Consider the following 19,841-nt stretch of genomic DNA (forward strand, 5'->3'; position numbering starts at 1 on the left):
TTAAGATGTTTGTCTATAATTTTTTTTCGGATGTCCTGGGACAATTCTCTCCTTCGCTTTCTGTTGTCCATGTTCAGTGTGGTACACACCTTTTCACCAAACAGCAGGGTGACTACTTGTCTCCCTTTAAATAGGCAGACTGACTGATTATGAGTTTGGAAACACCTGTGATGTCAATTAAATGACACACCTGAGTTAATCATGTCACTCTGGTCAAATAGTTTTCAGTCTTTTATAGAGGTACCATCATTTTTGTCCAGGCCTGTTTCATTAGTTTGTTTTTTTAAATAATTATGTTAATCAACAATTCAAAAGTGATGGCTGTTTTTGATTATTTAATTTTCAATAAATTTTTATTTATTGTTACTTTTGTGAGTTTCAAGTGATTTCAGTGAGAATTGTGGGTTTTTCCTTCTTTAACTGAGGGGTACCAACAATTTTGTCCACGTGTGTATGTCCTTGCAAAGTAGTGTTGCATTAGCATTGTGTGCCGTTTCAGGTGACTACCTCATGAAGCTCATCCGGAGAATGCCAAGAGTGTGCAGAGCAGTAATCAAAGCAAAGGGTAGCTTCTAAAATATTTGACTTATTTCACACTTTTTGTTAATTACATAATTCCATATGCCTTCATTCATAGTTTTGATGCCTTCAGTGAGAATCTACAATGCATATAGTCATGAAAATAAAGAAAAAGCAGTAAATGAGAAGATCTGTCCAAACTTTTGACTGGGAGTGGACTCTTAAAGAATTCAGTGGCCAGTAAAGAATACATGCTGGTTTCACCAGGCATTACTCCATTGCCAGACTTTTTCTAATTGAACCTACTGTGGCAAGTCTCTGGTCCCACAGACTAGTATATTTTTGCCTTAGTAATTAAAAGAAAAAAAAAATCATCCGTTTGAGCCTTTAGCCCTTTCTGGCACGGACAATTTGTAGAATGAAGGAAGATGATAAGCAGGTGAAGCGTCACATTTCACCATTATTCACAAAGACACCTGTATCCTATAACATTTTAGATCCTCCTTTCTGTCTCCTGTAACTGTAATCAACTCTGTTCTCATTTCTAAGTCACTTCTTCTTTTGATAAAGAGATCCACAGCAACCATGTTGGTATCTTGGACTGTGGCTCAGTGGGGTTTTATTTTCCCATGTCACCCAGAGCGACTGTACAGCCCAGTAAAGGGCACCTCACCCTGTTAAAGGGGCCAATAAAGGAGACAGGCTCGAAATGACCTGTTGAGGCTGACTGTGTCGGCATATCCCTAATCTACAGTTCTTCTGGGTTTTGTTTGGGTCTTTATTTGCTTTTTCAGTCTTTGCTATGATCTTTGTTTCTACCTAGTTCTGTCTGTATTTCCACCTTAACCACTAAATCAATAGCCTTATTCAGACATGCATTCCATTCTGTTAGCCCCTTGACACTTGTCGCAAATTCACATCATACCACTTTCATTCAGACTGTGGCTGAGATAGCGTATGCATTCCTCCAATGCCGGTTTGTGCATATTCAATATGTACCTTGGAACCTTTTGCAAGCACTGGTTTCTTGTAGGACCGGTTGGAGTGGGGCCTGAGTTATCACCGTGGTCTCTTGTCTATCGCAGAGGTTACGTTCCAGACTAGGGCTGCATGATATTGGAAATATGGTGCAATATGTGATATGGGTGTCAAGAACTGCGATATCAATATAGATTGCGATATCGGATATTAGTGCCGTTCTCCTTTGTGATAACCACTTGTTTCTTTTCTTGCAACCCCCAGTTCATCAACACATCCCACAGGGCAGCCGCTATATTTTCACCGGTGTGGGGAGTGGAGAAAGTAGGAGCCTTCTAGGCAGCGTGTTTTGAGTTCGAAGTCGTTTGTGGGAAAGCGAACCGTAAAACTCATGTAGGGCTCAGTAGTATGACTGGACCATAAATCTGCTTTAACTCCACTTTTACAGACCCCAAGCATGCCTTGCGGAATGGCGACTTGGAAAAAATAGTTCAGTGATGGCACTTGGTATCTGCGGTCGAATTCTTTCAGCATATTCAAAAAACCTTCTTTGCACACGACATTAACGGAGAGTGTTCATTTCACGATATAACGTGTAATTGCCGCTGTTAAACCTCGGTGGCGCTTGGAAGTTTTTTCATATGGCGTAACAGAAGAAAAACTTTTACCAATTGTTGTCTGTGTGCTTGCCTTTCATTTGTCTGCCTTTCATCGGAGTAGCTCATGGCGTTTTAGATTGTAAGAAAACGGCATACAGTTCCTTGTGGTTGTGTTCGAGGTGGCTATGCAGATTTGTAGTGTTTCTTCACGATGTAGCCACAGTTTTTCGGCATGACTTGCAAAGTACTTGCGTATGTGACTCGTCCAGTCTCTTAAAGCCGTAGAACTCCCAAATTTCGGAGGTGCAGTATTTTTTTAGGCACAAGTTGTTCGTTACAGTCGCTTTCTCTTTTCCTGCCATGTTGCGTTGTGGCGCTTTCCCTTTCCGCTGGGAGCACGAGGCTCGCTCTAGCCAAGAGCAAAAGTGCTATTCAGGGTTTAAGGTCGTGCTCAATTGATCACAAGAAAATGTCTATGCATGCAAAAAGCATGATTTATACATCTAAATAATCATAAAATTCGCTCGCAACTTTGCGATATGGATATTGCACTTACCATTATTGCAATAATGATTTTTTTCGATACATCGTGCAGCCCTATTCCAGACCACCCAACGATAGATGAAAATCCGCAAAGTAGCAACCATATTTATTTCATAATTAGTCTGCCAAGGAATGCAGCAGAGTTACAGCGCATCCATAATTGTTGGTAGCCCTGGTTAAGATGTGTTCAAAACCTTAAAATAAATTCAGTTTTTATTGCAGAAGCATACTCTCACACTGAAAATTGTTGAAAAATGTATTATAGGAGATTAGGTGCTGTTTTGTTGACAAAAGGGGGCTGTACAAAGTAATATCAGTTGTGCTAATAATTGTGGCACACATGATTTGATGTAAAATAATTGTTTCTTAATGTGTGATTTTTTTTTCTTCCCCCCACTGAATAAATGCACTTGAATTAAAGGTTGGATTTTCCTCTTTTTTCATTGTGCTCCTATATTATTTAGAAAAGAAAGTGAATTTATTAGAAGCTAAAGAACACATCTTAACCAGGCATGCCAATAATTATGGAGGGCACTGTATGTGATGATCGGCGTACGTTTGTCTGTGAATCTGTCTGTCTGTGTGCAACATGAAGTAATGGACTAATGGATTTGGATGAAATATTCCGGGAAGGTCAGAAATGTCACAAGGGCCACCTCATTAGATTTTGGCAGTGATGCAGCTTGTTGTCTGGATCCATGGATTTGTTAAGGATTTCCCATTGTGATCTATAGTGACTGGCACGGCATCACTGTAACTATGACAAGTGAACGCTGTGTCAATTGCATGCTGACAGTCACATAATTTGGATCTGACTACAAATCCACCGCTGCGAACTTTTCAGAATTGATACAAGGAACCATTGATTAAATTGTGGGGGTGTTTCCGAGTCCCATCAATTCCCGCTGCCTGCTACATATTTACAGTGGGTACGGAAAGTATTCAGACCCCTTGAAATTTTTCACTCTGTCATTGCAGCCATTTGCCAAAATCAAAAAAGTTCATTTTATTTCTCAGTAATGTACACTCAGCACCCCATCTTGACAGAAAAAAACAGAAATGTAGAAATTTTTGCAAATTTATTTAAAAAGAAAAACTGAAATATCACATGGTCATAAGTATTCAGACCCTTTGCAACGACATTCATATTTAACTCACATGCTGTCCATTTCTTCTGATCCTCCTCGAGATGGTTCTGCTTCTTTATTAGAGTCCAGCTGTGTTTAATTAAACTGATTGGACTTGATTAGGAAAGGCACACACCTGTCTATATAAGTCCTTACAGCTCACAGTGCATGTCAGAGCAAATGAGAATCATGAGGTGGAAGGAACTGCCCAGGGAGCTCAGAGCTCAATTGTGGCCTCCATAATCCTCAAATGGAAGAAGTTTGGGACGACCACAACTCTTCCTAGACCTGGCCGTCCAGCCAAACTGAGCAATGGTGGGAGAAGAGCCTTGGTGAGAGAGGTAAAGAAGAACCCAAAGATCACTGTGGCTGAGCTCCAGAGATGCAGTCGGGAGATAGGAGAAAGTTCCACAAAGTCAACTATCACTGCAGCCCTCCACCAGTCGGGGCTTTATGGCAGAGTGGCCCGACGGAAGCCTCTCCTCAGTGCAAGACACATGAAAGCCCGCATAGAGTTTGCCAAAAAACACATGAAGGACTCCCAGACTATGAGAAATAAGATTCTCTGGTCTGATGAGACCAAGATTGAACTTTCTGGTGTTAATTCTAAGCGGTATGTGTGGAGAAAACCAGGCACTGCTCATCACCTGCCCAATACAATCCCTACAGTGAAACATGGTGGTGGGAGCATCATGTTGTGGGGGTGTTTTTCAGCTGCAGGGACAGGACGACTGGTTGCAATTGAAGGAAGGATGAATGCGGCCAAGTACAGAGATATCCTGGAGGAAAACCTCTTCCAGAGTGCTCAGGACCTCAGACTGGGCTGAAGGTTCACCTTTCAACAGGATGATGACCCTAAGCACACAGCTAAAATAACAAAGGAGTGGCTTCAGAACAACTCTGTGAGCGTTCTTGACTGGCCCAGCCAGAGCCCTGACCTAAACCCAATTGAGCATCTCTGGAGAGACCTCAAAATGGCTGTCCACCAACGTTCACCATCCAACCTGACAGAACTGAGAGGATCTGCAAGGAAGAATGGCAGAGGATCCCCAAATCCAGGTGTGAAAAACTTGTTGCATCATTCCCAAGAAGACTCATGGCTGTACTAGCTGAAAAGGGTGCTTCTACTCAATACTGAGCACAGGGTCAGAATACTTATGATCATGTGATATTTCAGTTTTTCTTTTTTTAATAAATTTACAAAAATTTCTACATTTCTGTTTTTTTTCTGTCAAGATGGGGTGCTGAGTGTACATTAATGAGAAATAAAATGAACTTTTTTGATTTTGGCAAATGGCTGCAATGACACAGAGAGTGAAAAATTAAGGGGTCTGAATACTTTCTGTACCCACTGTAGGTCAGGCGATTCGGTATCCGTGCATAACGTACACATGCATAGCACGCCTGTGTTCAGCGCAAGGTCAGGAAATGAACAATCCTGGCGGAGAACTCAGTGCTTTTCTTGTTTATTTATATTTTAAGGCATTGTAAACCCTCCCCACACACCGCACACCACCGCAGAGCAACACTATGTGCAACGATCAGACGTAGATGTGAAACGGACAAAGTGAGTTGCTGAATGCTGCTACACACAAGAGACAGAGGAGACTGAGGTCGCTGAACCAATCAGAGCCCAACACTGTATGCTATGCATTTTGTTTAAATTAAATATTCTTTTAATATGTTTTAAATATCATTTTAACATATTTTTTAAGATTGTTTTCAATTTTTTATTCTAGATGCTTATTGTACCATTTTAACACCACTACAGCCAGTCCAGAACGCTAAGCATTTTATTTCCATTAAATATTACTTTAATACGTTTTAATTATTATTTTTTATATACCTTTTATATATTTAAAACATTTTGAGTCTAGAAAATGCTTTTTCCCGCAAAAATAATTAAAATAATATAACGATCACAGAGCCTGTGGTGCTGCAATGCACCATGGAAGTTCGGGTGTTGGGGTTTAAATGTCATTATTGTGGTTTCTCTTAGTGTTACAGTGTTATTAGTGTTTGCGTTTTGTTGTGTTTTTGTGGTTTAGCCAGCCTAGTTAGTTTGGTTAAGTGTTGTGTTGTCAAGACTGTGAGTGTGAAGTGTTGTCAGTTTGACCACTTCCTGCCACATTTTCGATAGTGCTAGTCTGTGTGTATCAAAATAAAGCATCTACCAGTTGAACTGTGCACAAAAGGCAAATATCCGTTAACCAGCATCGTTCTTCAACGCAGCTCGGCCAATAATAAATATATATAAATACCTATATACTGCAAAATCCTGTGATATAGTGAAAAATCTGCAATACCAAGTGAAACTTAAAAATCTGCGATACAGTGAGACTGCCTAAAGTGAACTGCGATATGGTGAGGGACCATTGTATATATATTTATCATTACTTTTATTATTATCATTGTTATTATTATATGTTTATTCTATGTGTAATTGACAAATTAACCATCTCCACCTAATTTAGCATTAGCTGGAAAGCAAAACACAAATATATATTTTTTATATTTAATTGTTAATAAACAGTGGTGTCAAGGGGTTAATCTGACAGCAGTTTGTGTCAACAGTAAGTGTCAGTTTCATTTTTTAAAGCCCACCTCAGCAAAGTTACTGGGTTGGACCAAGTACATTTTCAAATCACTTTCAGTCACAAGTCTGAGCTGAACCATCACAATTACAAATAGACACACGCAAGCAGTGGTGCTTCGAGTTATGTGAGGTCATTTAATCATAATTTTTCAACATTTAACATTAGTATTTGTTCGCAAACTTCACACAGATAAAATGAAATGTCCATAATAATATAACCTTTCTGCTATGAAAACGGACACTAACAGCTTGATGGTCTCCAAAGAAAGAGAGTTGCACATGAACAACAGCACCAGTAACTTAATTCTCATAAATATAAATTATCCCTGAGAGAGTTTGGAGAGCAGATCACTCCGGACCAGGATCAGACTCTAGATCACACTGTGTAGACCTACATTTCTTCATATCAGACAGATGAGCTGTCACACACGAAGAAAACCCGAGTTAGGGAGGGGAAAAACAAAAAAAAACTCTGACAGAACCAGGCTCAGGGAAGGCGGCCATCAGCAGCAGAAATAAAAAACGGGGAGTTGTGGAAAGAGAGGTAGCGTGATTTTTAAGAAACGGAGGTGGTTCAGCTTTTGGCACAGTTACATCACACGCCCTGGATATCCTAATTGGTTCTTAAGAAGGCTGGGTTGTGGTTTTTCAGATAATGGAGGAGATTTTAGAAAAATGCTTTGTGTAGTTAGTTAAAATCTTGAGATCTTACTTGTGTGTTCATACAGCCTCTAAATTGAATAAGCATTATTCGCATAAGACTGTGAAGACTGGAGACTCCGTGGTGAAAACTTTTCAGAAGACGTCAACATTTGATCCAGAGGTGATTTTTTTTGACTACGTTTAACAACGCTGCTTGATCATAACTGGCCTCTGGGAGGCAGACTGACTCACAACAATAGTTGGAGGTGTTGGGGTGGGGGTGATAGGATAGCAGGTGGTGAGGCCAGTGGCTGCAGATCAGGGAGTGTAGCTCCAGATCCAGAGACACCTACAGAGAGAACAAACACAGGACATAAATATTGCAAGTATACCACGGCACTCTCTGGCAGTGAGTACAGTCGCGCTCAAAATTATTCAACCCCCAGTGCCAATTCGGGTTTTAAGTACTATCTACAACTTTTAAGTTGTTTGGAATAAATTTAACATACAAGTGGATTTTAAACCGCTGAATGTTACCAATAATACAAGGGTTTTCTCTAAATTCCACACAAAATGTTAATTTTAATAACGAGTGCAGTTTCAAAATTATTCAACCCCCTAATGACAAGTGTCTTTAAAACTTGCTGGAGCATTTTATGACTGTTATAACCTTTTGCAAATAAGATATTTAACCAAACAATACCTTCTGGTAATCCAAACGAAGAATTTGAGTTCCTTCCTCATGGGAAAGTGTCCTAGTTCAGCATAATTCTTGAGTATGTCTGCTGCAACTGTCTTCACCAAATCCCAATAAAGATTTCCTGTGAGATTTAAATCCTTCAACTCTAGAATATTCTAGGATGTCTTGGGAAACCCAGCCTTAGTAGACAATGTGATAAGCATGGTCTTGTTGCTGGAAAGCCAAATGTCGTCCCCAAGCATCATCTTATTCAATGTCAGCATAAAATTAGCTTCTGAGAATTCCTGGTATTTGATCAAATTCATCTCGTTTTCTACTTATTATAGTTTTGCAGTACCTGAGCAAGCCAATCAGGCCAAGAACAGCATTCGGCTACCGACATGCCTTACTGTAGATAGGGTGTATTGTCATCTTCCATCTCCAGCCATATATACTGATAAATCACAGGCCGACAGAAGTTCTTATTTTCTTTCAACACTTTGGAAAATATGATTACAAAACGGCTATAGATTATGTAAATGGTTTTAAGAAATTTTGAGCTGATTTTTATGGGTTTGCTGTGGGTCAATAATCCCATCTTTGAGTACCTGAAGAAGCCCTTTGGTGTGAAGTTGTATCTTACTGTACCAACTAAATATCAGTTACTGATTAGTTCCTGATGTCAGAATATCTTATTGTAGCTCTTTTATAGTCACTCAAGCTATTTTGCCACTTGTCTCCATAGAAATCTGGTGGTTGTGGTGGTTAAGTTATTCTTTCTCCCTGGTCAGGTAGTGTGGCCACTTTATGTAAACCTATTAACTAGCGAACTGCGCTTTCAAAAATATCCTTAGAACAATTTAGTGCACATGCTACCTTTTTGGATCCATTTCATTGCTTATGCACGGACATTGACATTTTTCTTAATTTTTTAGGGTAGTGTTCTTGACTTTGATACAATATTAAACTATAAGATGCAAATCCAAGCATGTAGAAAAGAGAATTTGCAACTGTAGTACTAGTGTTCGCTTTCACGCATGTTATAAAAGCTTGGGGCGTTATTAACCACACTTGATTTGCAATTGTGTGTCTTTATAAGGAATGCTCCTTAGGGGGCTAAATAATTTTGAAACTGCAATAGTTATTAAAATTAACATTTTGTGTGGAATTGAGAGAAAACCCTTGTATTATTGGTTACATTCAGCTGTTTAAAATCCACTTGTATGTTAAATTTATTCCAAACAACTTAAAAGTTGTAGATAGTACTTAAAACCCAAATTGGCACTGGGGGTTGAATAATTTTGAGTGCGACTGTATATCTTGAAATAAAACTGACTTGTGTGTGCGAGTGCAATGACATCACTGAAACAGATTGATTAAACCAGCAATGTTCCACGCACCATGTCTGGAAGGGACTAATGTGACACACTTAAGCTGTACCTTTGTGTGATGTCACTAGCTTTATAGCACTAGTGAAATGTACACAAATCTGAATCATAAAATGGAAGAGAGACTGGTGTGTTTCTCCCTATGAAACCATTTTTGGTTGAACTTACATTGCATAGACACTGCCTTGTAGTTCCATCCATCCATTCTCTATACACCGCTTTATCCTCACTAGGGTCGCGGGGTGCTGAAGCCTATCCCAGCTGACTCGGGCGAAGGCAGGGGACACCCTGGACAGGTCGCCAGTGTATTGCAGGGCTACATATACAGACAGACAATCACTCTCACACTCACACCTACGGACAATTTAGAATGACCAATTAACCTCAGCATATTTTTGGACTGTGGGAGGAAGCCGGAGTACCCGGAGAAAACCCACGCATGCACAGGGAGAACATGCAAACTCCATGCAGAAAGATCCCAGGCCCAGGCCGGGATTTGAACCATGGATCTTCTTGCTGCAAGGCGAAAGTGCTAACCGCTACTCCACTGTGCAGCCCGGCTTGTAGTTCCATTTATCCTTTTCCATATGTCAAGAATTGATCAAATAAGGCAGCAACAGTTAACATTGCAGCTAATGAAATCAATGGATCGAAGTAAAAGTGAAAAAATAAAAAGTACATCTATAGTTGTAGTAGCAGAATGCCAGTGAAATTGAGGCACATGTTTTGGGTTTAGATCAGCATGAATTGACCTTTACTATATTTTACATTTTATCAAAGCAATTTTGTGAACAGCCCTGGAGCAGGGTCTTCTTAGTTCTCATGAGATATGGAAAGTTCAGGACTTACATTTTGCAGTCAAAACACTGCACACTGCACACTTTGTTTATATCTGAGATTTCTCTTTTTCCTTGTCTTTGCTCTTTACATATCCACCCGTACTCACACTGTGTCTTTGGGAGGTCAGACAAGACTTCATGTAGTGTGTTTGGTAACAAGGTATTTAGAAGTTTGACAGGTTGAGAAAAGAAGTTGTTGCAGTCTCAGGGTTATAGGATCAGGATCATATGGAAAACACATTTTCACTTTGTTGTGGTGAGCACATGGCCTTAGGATTATAAGTTGTTGAGAATGCATAAAGAACAACTATGCAGGATATACTGCACCATCCACACAGGCCAGAGATAGGGATGCACAGCCGAACGTTCAGAGAATGTTCAGCTGTCAGTCAGTCATTCATTGACGGAGTGCTTCAGTTGCTTACCCAACTGTATATGAGCCATGCCATTCCGGCGACAAGATGGAACAATTAAGAGACCTACAAAGTGCCTTGGACATTGTTTTGCTGAAGTGATTTCAGTTGAAAAAGCAACTAGATGAGCCCTCAGTAGAGGGCAGAACCATGCCCTCTGCTGGCGAAAACCCTGCCCTCCCTATACAACTGATGCAACATGTATCAATTTAGATCATCGTACGTATCTCCCTCCCTACTTGATCTGCTGACCTGTAACTCCACAACTGAGCAGAGGACCTTAGACTGATCTTCAGTGCCAAGTTTGATTATCCTGACTTCAGCGGTTGCCAAGATATCGGACCGGACATAGCCACACACATACATACATACATACATACTTACCCAGCCAGATACCGCACCGAATGCAATAACCCCGCCGACGTACCCGTCAGGCGTGGTTAACTATAAAGAAAAGATGAACTCAAGAAAAAATTAGGCAACAGTAAAGAGTCGTGCAAACAAGATGTTAGAATTGAGGAAAAGAAGAAGGAAGACTACTGCTGATATAAAATTATCACTCTTTCATTCTTCGTTTGACTTTGAATAACTGTTTGTTTCGGGCCAATGGTTTCTCTCCTAGCCTTAGCGACTTGAAATTAGTCATGGCCATCAACATCCAATTTTTATTTTGGTTTTCTTTGGTGCATGCAGTGCCTAATCTGCAGTGTCCCTTAACTGGATAAAATCTTCTACAGTAGTTACTGGTGTCCGAATGTGCCCAATCCACTGTACAATAGTGTGTTTATTGGCACACTGTTCTTGTAACTCAGCTGTGGCTATTTTGTACGGATGACAGATGTCTCTGTAATATTGGTCTCTGATAGACCTGGTTTCACTACAGGTGGTCCTTTGTCCTTTTAGTGTAAAGGAGACAGCAAAAGCATTCCTTTAATTTTTATTTCGGAGTCTAAAGTAAATGCAAACTAATATCAAATTGTTCAGAACAACTAAACTATTACAGTGCTACTCCAGAAGAGGTGGATGTTAACATTATTTACCTGCTCACAATAGCATAGCATTTTGTTGTCTGATGTCTCAACAACTATGTCTGTTAAAGACATGAGGCCAAGAAATGCTTTCCTGCCTAAGTAAACACTTATGGTACCATGGTGTTCATTTTCAGCACGTATTGTCATTGTAGGGTTCTTTGTCATAGCCTAGGCAAACCTCTGTACAGAGCAATCCTTTCTCTTAAAGTGGCATCGCATATGCCCGATTTTCATCAAAAGAATCATTTTGTTCTACTGAGCAGCATTGAAATCCTATGAAGGCTTGTAGTCTCAATGTTTAAGAATAGAAATAGAAAAATGATAATGAAGTGTCAGTCAGTACTGATATTGATAGCCTTAGCCTTTACATACTTGAAAGGTTCATCAACTTTTGCAACTTATGTCTCAAGTACTAGTCCTGTCTCACTAATGCTAAAAGTACATCCAGTACTTTGTTGAGCTGTGAAATGGTGAATGGCTCTGCTGTTATCCCTCTTTCCCGATCTGTTTCTGTCTGACAAAGTGTTTCTGAAAAGAACGAATGTGCAGGAAAATAATTTCATGCTCCCTGAGTTGTGCTTGTTGTCTGCAGTGTAAAAAGGGCAAGATCATTTTCTTTGCTCCAACGTTTGCACTCCTGTCACAGAATGAACGTGCTGTCCATTCAAAGGTTGTGATGTCGTCAGTTGTTACTGTGTTAGTATGGCTGCCATTTAAAACAGCGCTGTGAGGATTGGGAAGGGTGCTGTTCCCAATTAACCATAAGCCCCTGCTCCGTATGTAGACATACCAGTCTCACTGGAAACAATTTGAACACAGAACCCATCAATTTGGCTCAAACTCTGATTCACGCAGTACTAGATCCATATCACTAGTGAAAAACTATTTTAAATCTGGAATGCTTATAGCTCCAGAGCTTGCATCCAAACAAATGAAAGTGTGTGATTGCTCGGATGTTGTATATGTTCTTAAAATAAATAAATGAAAAAAAATTAGGCCATCTCAGGTGTGACTAGAAACCATTCGCTTAATGGAGTAAAAGCATGTAAAGTTTGTGATGCCATAAGCAAAATTAATTTTGGAGCAATTCACACAAAATTCACAGTGACATTTTCCACAGATTTCTTTCATGTCAGAATCTGTATGAGATATTTACCGCACTAAATTTTTTGATTGTGGCATTTAAGTTGAGTTGTTGAGGTCTTTTTTTTCAAAAGACATTTTTAAAGAATTTTGTGGTCCCTGTTTTGGGAGTCGAAACTTTGTAAGTGGACTAAAAAAACAGGACACACAGTGCCCTCACTGACAGGAAGCAGGTATGTTGCAATGTACTACTGCTCAGACACACATGTGAGTAATCTCATGATTAAACAGTCTGAACTCTGTCTGCTCACTTGGCAATTCAGAGAAGACTGTTTACTTTCAACAACAACACGCACCGGTCTTCAAAGTCAGCAGGGTCGGTTCAGACAATCTGTCTTCATTTCTCTGATTGCCTTTGCCTCCCCTCAGTGACTTGTGTTTAATACATTAACAATATAGAACTTTAGCTTCACTAGATAAAGCAGAAGCTCAACACTTACTACTTGTATGCAAAAATATTTTTCCCTGAAATAATTTTTTTTTAACATCAGGCTCCTTTTTGCTTGATTTGTTGGGGCTGGGTATCGTTTGAATTTGACCTATTCTGACTCATTGATTCTGCCTCCTAACGATTACTGATTATGATTCTTTGAGGTGAAGGTGCACCTGAAGGTTAGGTTTAGGATGATAGAATCCTGCTTTTACATAAAGGTATGAGCGAGTAATAATGATCTCAGGATTTACACAGTGTTTTACATCACAACAGGCTGAGAGGCTGCTGTGCAATAAGGAAGCCCTTAGTCTCAAAGCAGCACCTTAAAGTTTGACTGAAGTATGCTGCTAATCAAATGGACGAAGAAAGGGCGTTCTGGAGGAAGTCCTGGGATCACATGGAACAAAAATCAAGTGATTTGGCCACAAAGACCAGAAATATGTTTGGAAGGGAGAAGAAGAAGCCTTTAACCCGAAGAACACCAAACTTACCCTCAAATAAGAGGTGCAAGTGTCATGCTTTGGAGCTGTCTTGCTGCCAGTGGAACTGGAGCCTTACACAAAGTAAATAAAATAATAAAAAAGGAGTATTACCTCCACATTCTTTCAGGAAACTAAAAGCAGTTTGGTAATCCAACAAGACTATGACCCAAAACACACATCAGAAATGCCAGTGAAATAGCTAAATTGGGCTAGAATTAAAATTTTAGACTGGTCTTCCTGAAGTCATGACCTAAACCCCATCAAAAACTTTAAACTGTGATGAAGAAACAAATCTGTGTCAGAAAACTGAAAAAAAAAATAGATTAACTGTACCAAGTCTGATAGTTATGGCTACCAAAATGCATTGTTGAGGTGAAAAAAGTAAAGGGATATGTCATCACATTTTAGCATTGCTGAATGTATATTTTGACCCAGCAGAATGTTTTTATGTGTTTCAATGATTCTGTTATACAAAATTCATTATTAGGTGTCATTGTGAACTAAAGACTGCCATGACATACATATTCTTTGCAAGTGTATGTCAAGTTTTGTTCACAGTGTATATATTCGGAACCAGTTTCATTTTATAAAGACAACACCTGATCTGCACCTTTCACACTTGATACTTGTGCAGGAGAAAACCATGCATAAGGAAGGACTATTGATGTCTCCTTTAATTACTGAACAAAGCCTAATGTGTATTCTTATTTGTTTCTGTCCATTTTTACCTCTCTGCAGAAGGAGTTTGCAGCTCCCCCTCCTCTCCTCTTTAGGAAGCTGAGTAACCCCGACCTGTCACCTGCAGCAACTTCTGCAACAAAATCCAAACTGCATCGACAACTGAGCCAAGATGAGAGCCGGGCTCGACGTAGCACCATGGCCATGACTGGTAGCACGCACACACACACACACACACACACACACACACACACACACACACACACACACACACACACACACACACACACACACACACACACACACACACACACACACACACACACACACACACACACACACACACACACACACACACACACACACGCACTCAGACACACTCACTCAGACACTCACACACACTGCATGCTCATACCTATGACCTGGGTAGTGTGAAATAATGTGCCCTACAATTTTTGCTGTGAAACAGTGAAGTTCTTTTTGTATTAGTTCTGATTCTTTTAGGAAAAAGTGTTTAATTTACCATATAAATGTTAATACCAAAGTTCCAAAAATGTAGGTTATTATTAGTGTAATATTATGAAATAAAGTTATTTATGAGAAACAGTTTGAGCATACAATGACAACAAAGTCATAGCATCTGCAGTATGAATAATTGAAATATTCTAAACTTGATTCTTATAGAACTGGAACTTTAATCCTGTAAGGTTATTATCAAAAGCAGCTAAATATTGTTAAATGTGTTTTTTGGTTGAACAAAGGACACATCCAAATTTGAGTTGTGTTCAACTCCATTCACACAATGCCAGCGTTATTTGAAGTTGGCCTGTGACTCGTGATAACTAAAGAGCATGTCTGTCCCTAATCTTGCACCAATGTGCTTCAGCCACAATGTGTAAAATAATAATTCCACCTCAGATTAATTGTTATACGTCACCAAGCAGAGACTGTATAGTATTTTTCTCATGTGAAATTGTGACAGTTTACCTGGACTGGTTTGCACTGTGTGTTTTTCATGTCTCTGGTTTGGAAATAGAACAGCTGCTGAAGTGGAAAAGATTAACGTGAGCTATGATTGAACCCTTTTTGAATGTCATTGGGCAATTCAGGCTAGAGACCCATTCTGTCTTCATCAGATATGGGTGTAATTCACTAAAATTTACTGAAACAGAAACAAGTTCATAATTGATTCCAGTTCAGAAAAAAATACGGGGTCATTCCATATAATCAACCATGTCTGAGAAAGTTCCCACCTAACCCCCTAACAATCAGTGGATTTTTATGTACAATAATAATAATAATAATGGATTAGATTTATATAGTGCTTTTCTGGGCACTCAAAGCACTTCACAACGGCTCCATTATTCATTTACTCACACATTCTCACTCTGGTGGTGGTAAGCTACATTTGTAGCCACAGCTGCCCTGGGGCAGACTGACAATAACTATAGCATGTGTATATAAGCCATGCAAAAATGTTCCTTTGTCCTATGAATAGTTTCTGAGTTACAGGTCCTTAAAATATAGTGATGGGTCAAAAATCTGTTCTTATAGACTTATAGATGTATTTTTTTAGTTTTTTATGTTTGCAGTACTTTTTCCAGTGTTTATTACATAAGCTTTTTACATAGAATATGAGCCTGTCCTCACAATATAGACAAAAATTAGACATTACATTTACTATAACTTGTTTTGACCTGCCGTATCTCTCATGGTCATATGACTCTTGAAAATGTACTCAAAATGTACTTTTTAAAAATTTCTGAAAACAGGTAAGACATACAGGGTACCAACTCTTGTTTCTATTACTCTATGCCATTGGCATGAAACCGCTGCAGTTTTTGCTGTTGATGTTGTAGTATAACATGATATTGAGTAGGGATGGGAATTTTGACTAATTTCCGAACCGACTAGTCGCAAATTTTATTTGCGACTAGTCTATAAAGCCAGAAAACTTGCAATTTAACCCTTTTAGCGCCAAAGTCGCAATATTGCAACAAGCAACATTGCTGAACATAACAAGCCATAGCTTCAAATATACTGCCTCATGTAGTTCCTACTGTACACCAGGAGATGGCGGACATCTGGAACGTCAATCTGAGCATCATTTGTGGGCGTGTTTTCCATCAAAATTTTGGCGTTTACAGAGTTTGAAAACCGAGGAGACGAGACTCGTCGTCGGAGCGTATCAGAGTGCAAGACGGCACATTTTAGAGTGAGAAAACTCACCATACCGAGAGGTCTGGTCAACGCTGACAAAGTACTTTGTCAAGTAATGGCTTACTCAGATTGTGAAGAGGAATATTCACTCTCTGATGAAGATGTTCAGTAGTTCAGTGAGACAGAAAGTGCCGCTGTGTCTGTGCGTAACGGCTGCGGGTCCGTGCGCCATGACAGTCCACAAGCAGCACATACTGGAGCCGATGCTTTGCTTTAATGGGTCCAGGGTGGCAGGAGGGGACGTGGTGGGTGTAGCTGGAGTGGTCAAAACACTGCTAATGATGAGGGGGATAGCGGGGGTTGAAAAAAAACGCGGAAATAGCAGCAGACGTGGGAGAAAATGCGCTGATAATAACGGTGGAGGCTGCAGTGGCGTTCATGGCCCCGTCGTAAATGACGATGATGATGGCTGGGTTTGCTTTACAGATGAGGAAGAGTTTCACAAGTGGATCAGACATTTTGATATACCTGTTGTGTATCGTTGAGACAGGGATCTGACAAATTCTGAGCCAAACACCGCCATGCCCGCCCTCGCCATCTTCACCCTGCAGGTCTACATCGAAGTGTCTACGGTGGATGTGGTTTCTCATCGCTCCGGTGGTTATAAGCGAGTTTCTGCTTACATAGCTGACAGGCGACCTTGTTGTCATCTGCTGCATCAAAATACTGCCAAACTGTGCTGATTTTCTTATGCGTTGCCATCTTCCCACTTCACCTTTCCAAACTTTCTTCCCCAAACTGTGTGGCCCTGCCCCCTGCTATGTGTGCGTGTGAGGCGAGGGGAGGGGAGGAGGAGCAATTCTCTCCCTGGCTGCTCAGCCTGTTTACAAAGAAGCCGAGGCAGAGGCGCGAAGAACAAGGTGCATGATGCTTAATGCAGCGTTTAACCGACTAGTAAAATACTAAACATTTAACAAATGAGTAGGCGGTTAAACGATTAAACGACTAGTCGCGCACATCCCTAATATTGATGCTTAAACTTGGTTATGGAAAAAATCTTCAGAAAAAGATTTTGGCTGTCGTTTGTAACACCTAGAATGAATGTACACTGATTTGTTTGCAGTTTTTACCAGAGCTCAAATTTGTTTTTCATCCCTAAATATTAGTGGACAATCTGATGTAACACAAAGTAAAAAGCCTGAAATTTCACCCCATCCCTGAGCACTTTAAGGGCCTGTCATGTAGAAAATATGCATGATATGAAAATAAAATGTTGCATGGCTGAATTAAATATATTAAAGGCATTATTGCAAAAAAATTAATTCTGAGGTGATCACGTGGAAGACAGTGATTGATTTTTCACTGAATGACCTTACAGCATTTCCAGTTGAAAAGCATAAGTTAAAAGATCGAGTTTGCACTGAATCCCTCTCCTCCCTCCACAGGTAAGCAACTGCTACCTCTGTCCAGCAGTCTGCATGCTGGAGTGAGTCAGCTAGCCTGGCAGGGGCCTTCTGGAGGCTCTGGTGGGGTTGTGGCTGTCGGAGGAACATCTACAGGAGGAGAGATCAACAGCCTCGTTCGGATGAGGAGCCAAACTCTGGGACAGTCTGCTCCCTCACTCACTGGACTGGTCAGTACAAAAAGATAACAGACCTTCACCCAGTGCACACAACACAAATCCAAACTACAAACAATTCACAAAGTTGACAAAGAAAATACATCAGCAAGCTAATTTGCTTGCCTGTGTAGGCTCTATGTCATCCTGTTTTTTGACTAAGCCCAAGTGTTGTCAGATAATGTTGTGGTTATAAAATCAGTATTTTAGTAGCGCAGAGTAGCATCATGAAAATGGCTGTGATGTGATGGCTGCTGAACGTATTGTTTCAATACATTTCAGCCACTGTCTTGTACTTAGTCTGATGAACATGGATTGTCAGTTTCAAGCAACTATCTATTTACAAAGCTTTCATTTTACACCTGGATGTAAAAAATCCAAAAAACAATAACAAAATGAAAATAGATGTGAGGCCTGTAAATGTAGCTAAATTGTTTGATGTCTGCAGACTCACAGTGAGTCTGTCCGTCTCTGTATGGATCCTGTCTATTAGACTAAAACACTGCCAACTGAATGCAGGGAGGCAGACTGAGGATGACTCAGGGTTTTGCAGACGCACGCACGCACGCACGCACGCACGTACACTATTTACAAAAACACTAGTTTGCTCACTTCCAGAGAGGAAGAAATGCGGTCAGAAATATCAGCTTGTGTGATATGGTTTTGTGTTTTCCCTTTGAGTGTAATAGGTCAAGATGCAGCACAGTGTAGTGCTGGCCTCATGAAAGCACGTCTGGATCAGTGCTGCTCTGTAGTTTGAGTGCAGTTTCCTGACTGTGTGTTTTTTGTGCATTACTGTGACACCTGCTGGGGACTGCAGGATCTTTGCTATAACCTGTCAAGATACAGTCCCACTCACAGGAAACTAGACGCATTGTTTTTAAACGTTATATTTGTATCGGTTAACGTCTGGTTATTGTCTCTGTCTCTCTAAATCAGTTTTTACAGAATAGCTCAAAAGGCTCAGTAAAATTGTAAGTAATTGGTGGCATCATCACCAGTGGCAGCAATTAATGATGATTTTCATTGACATTATATTTTTAAACTTTCTTCCCTTTCACTCTGTGAAAACTTCTCATTTTTAAACATAAAAAAGAGCTATATAAAATATACATTTGTAAAGGTAGAAAAGCAAAGTGTTGTTTTTTTGTTTTACTTTATAGGTACTTTTTTTTATGACAGTGCAAAAGTGGAGATGTAGAATCAATTTACAGACGCTCTCATTTGTTCATTCATGACATAAACGTATTCTTTGCTGAACATAAAGACAAAAAAACGTGCAGCTCATAAATACCAAAATATGGATATTGTGAGTATCCCAAATAATTAAAATTATTAATAAATGCCATGCCTAATGTTGTTAGCTGTCCTCTGTCTTTCATAATGTTGTCAAATCTGACAGAAAAACATGGATTCAATAGATCAAGATGATCTCCTCTGTCTTTATGTACAAGATTGCATTACAATACGGTTTCTGTCTCTCTATAACTAATATGCTTTATTAAATACATATCAGACCCATTATTGATTGTATTAACAATACAGTTTCCTTTAACACGAGCGAGCACATGCAGTGACTTTGCCATGTCCCTGTTTTTTGAATCAATCAAAACCAAGTAAAAATCTGCTGAAGGTTAAGAAACAAAACAAGACAAGGTAACACTTAAAAAAGTGGAGGGACTAAAACTAAATTAGAGACTACTTAAAGCTCATCTGCTGGAGCCAGATCAAGTCCAAGATGAGAGTTAATATTGCCTGATGCAAGCCTGCAAACCTGAATTAAACACAAACTGGTGCTGTATGCCACCAGCAGATGGCAGTACTGTAGAACTTGAGCAAAGCTGTTGTCTCATATCGTCTGGATGCTATGCTGACCCTGTGACCAATGACATATAATAAGCAACAACTTGTGACTTTATCACAGTGATCACACTCGCATCTTGACCATTTTGAATTTCAACAGGGTACTGTGG

At 39.8% G+C, this 19,841-nt stretch overlaps 1 protein-coding gene across 1 annotated transcript in view; it reads left to right on the top strand.

The window, feature by feature from the left end:
• Positions 1–19,841, top strand: part of mast2 (microtubule associated serine/threonine kinase 2) — a 181,913-nt gene that overhangs the window by 21,301 nt on the left and 140,771 nt on the right. Inside the window, 2 exon segments of the mRNA XM_051946956.1 lie at positions 14,151–14,301; positions 17,696–17,883. Coding sequence (XP_051802916.1) covers positions 14,151–14,301; positions 17,696–17,883 — 339 coding nt within the window.

Source organism: Acanthochromis polyacanthus, chromosome 4, assembly GCF_021347895.1.
Source record: "Acanthochromis polyacanthus isolate Apoly-LR-REF ecotype Palm Island chromosome 4, KAUST_Apoly_ChrSc, whole genome shotgun sequence".
NCBI classification, from domain to species: Eukaryota; Metazoa; Chordata; class Actinopteri; family Pomacentridae; genus Acanthochromis; species Acanthochromis polyacanthus.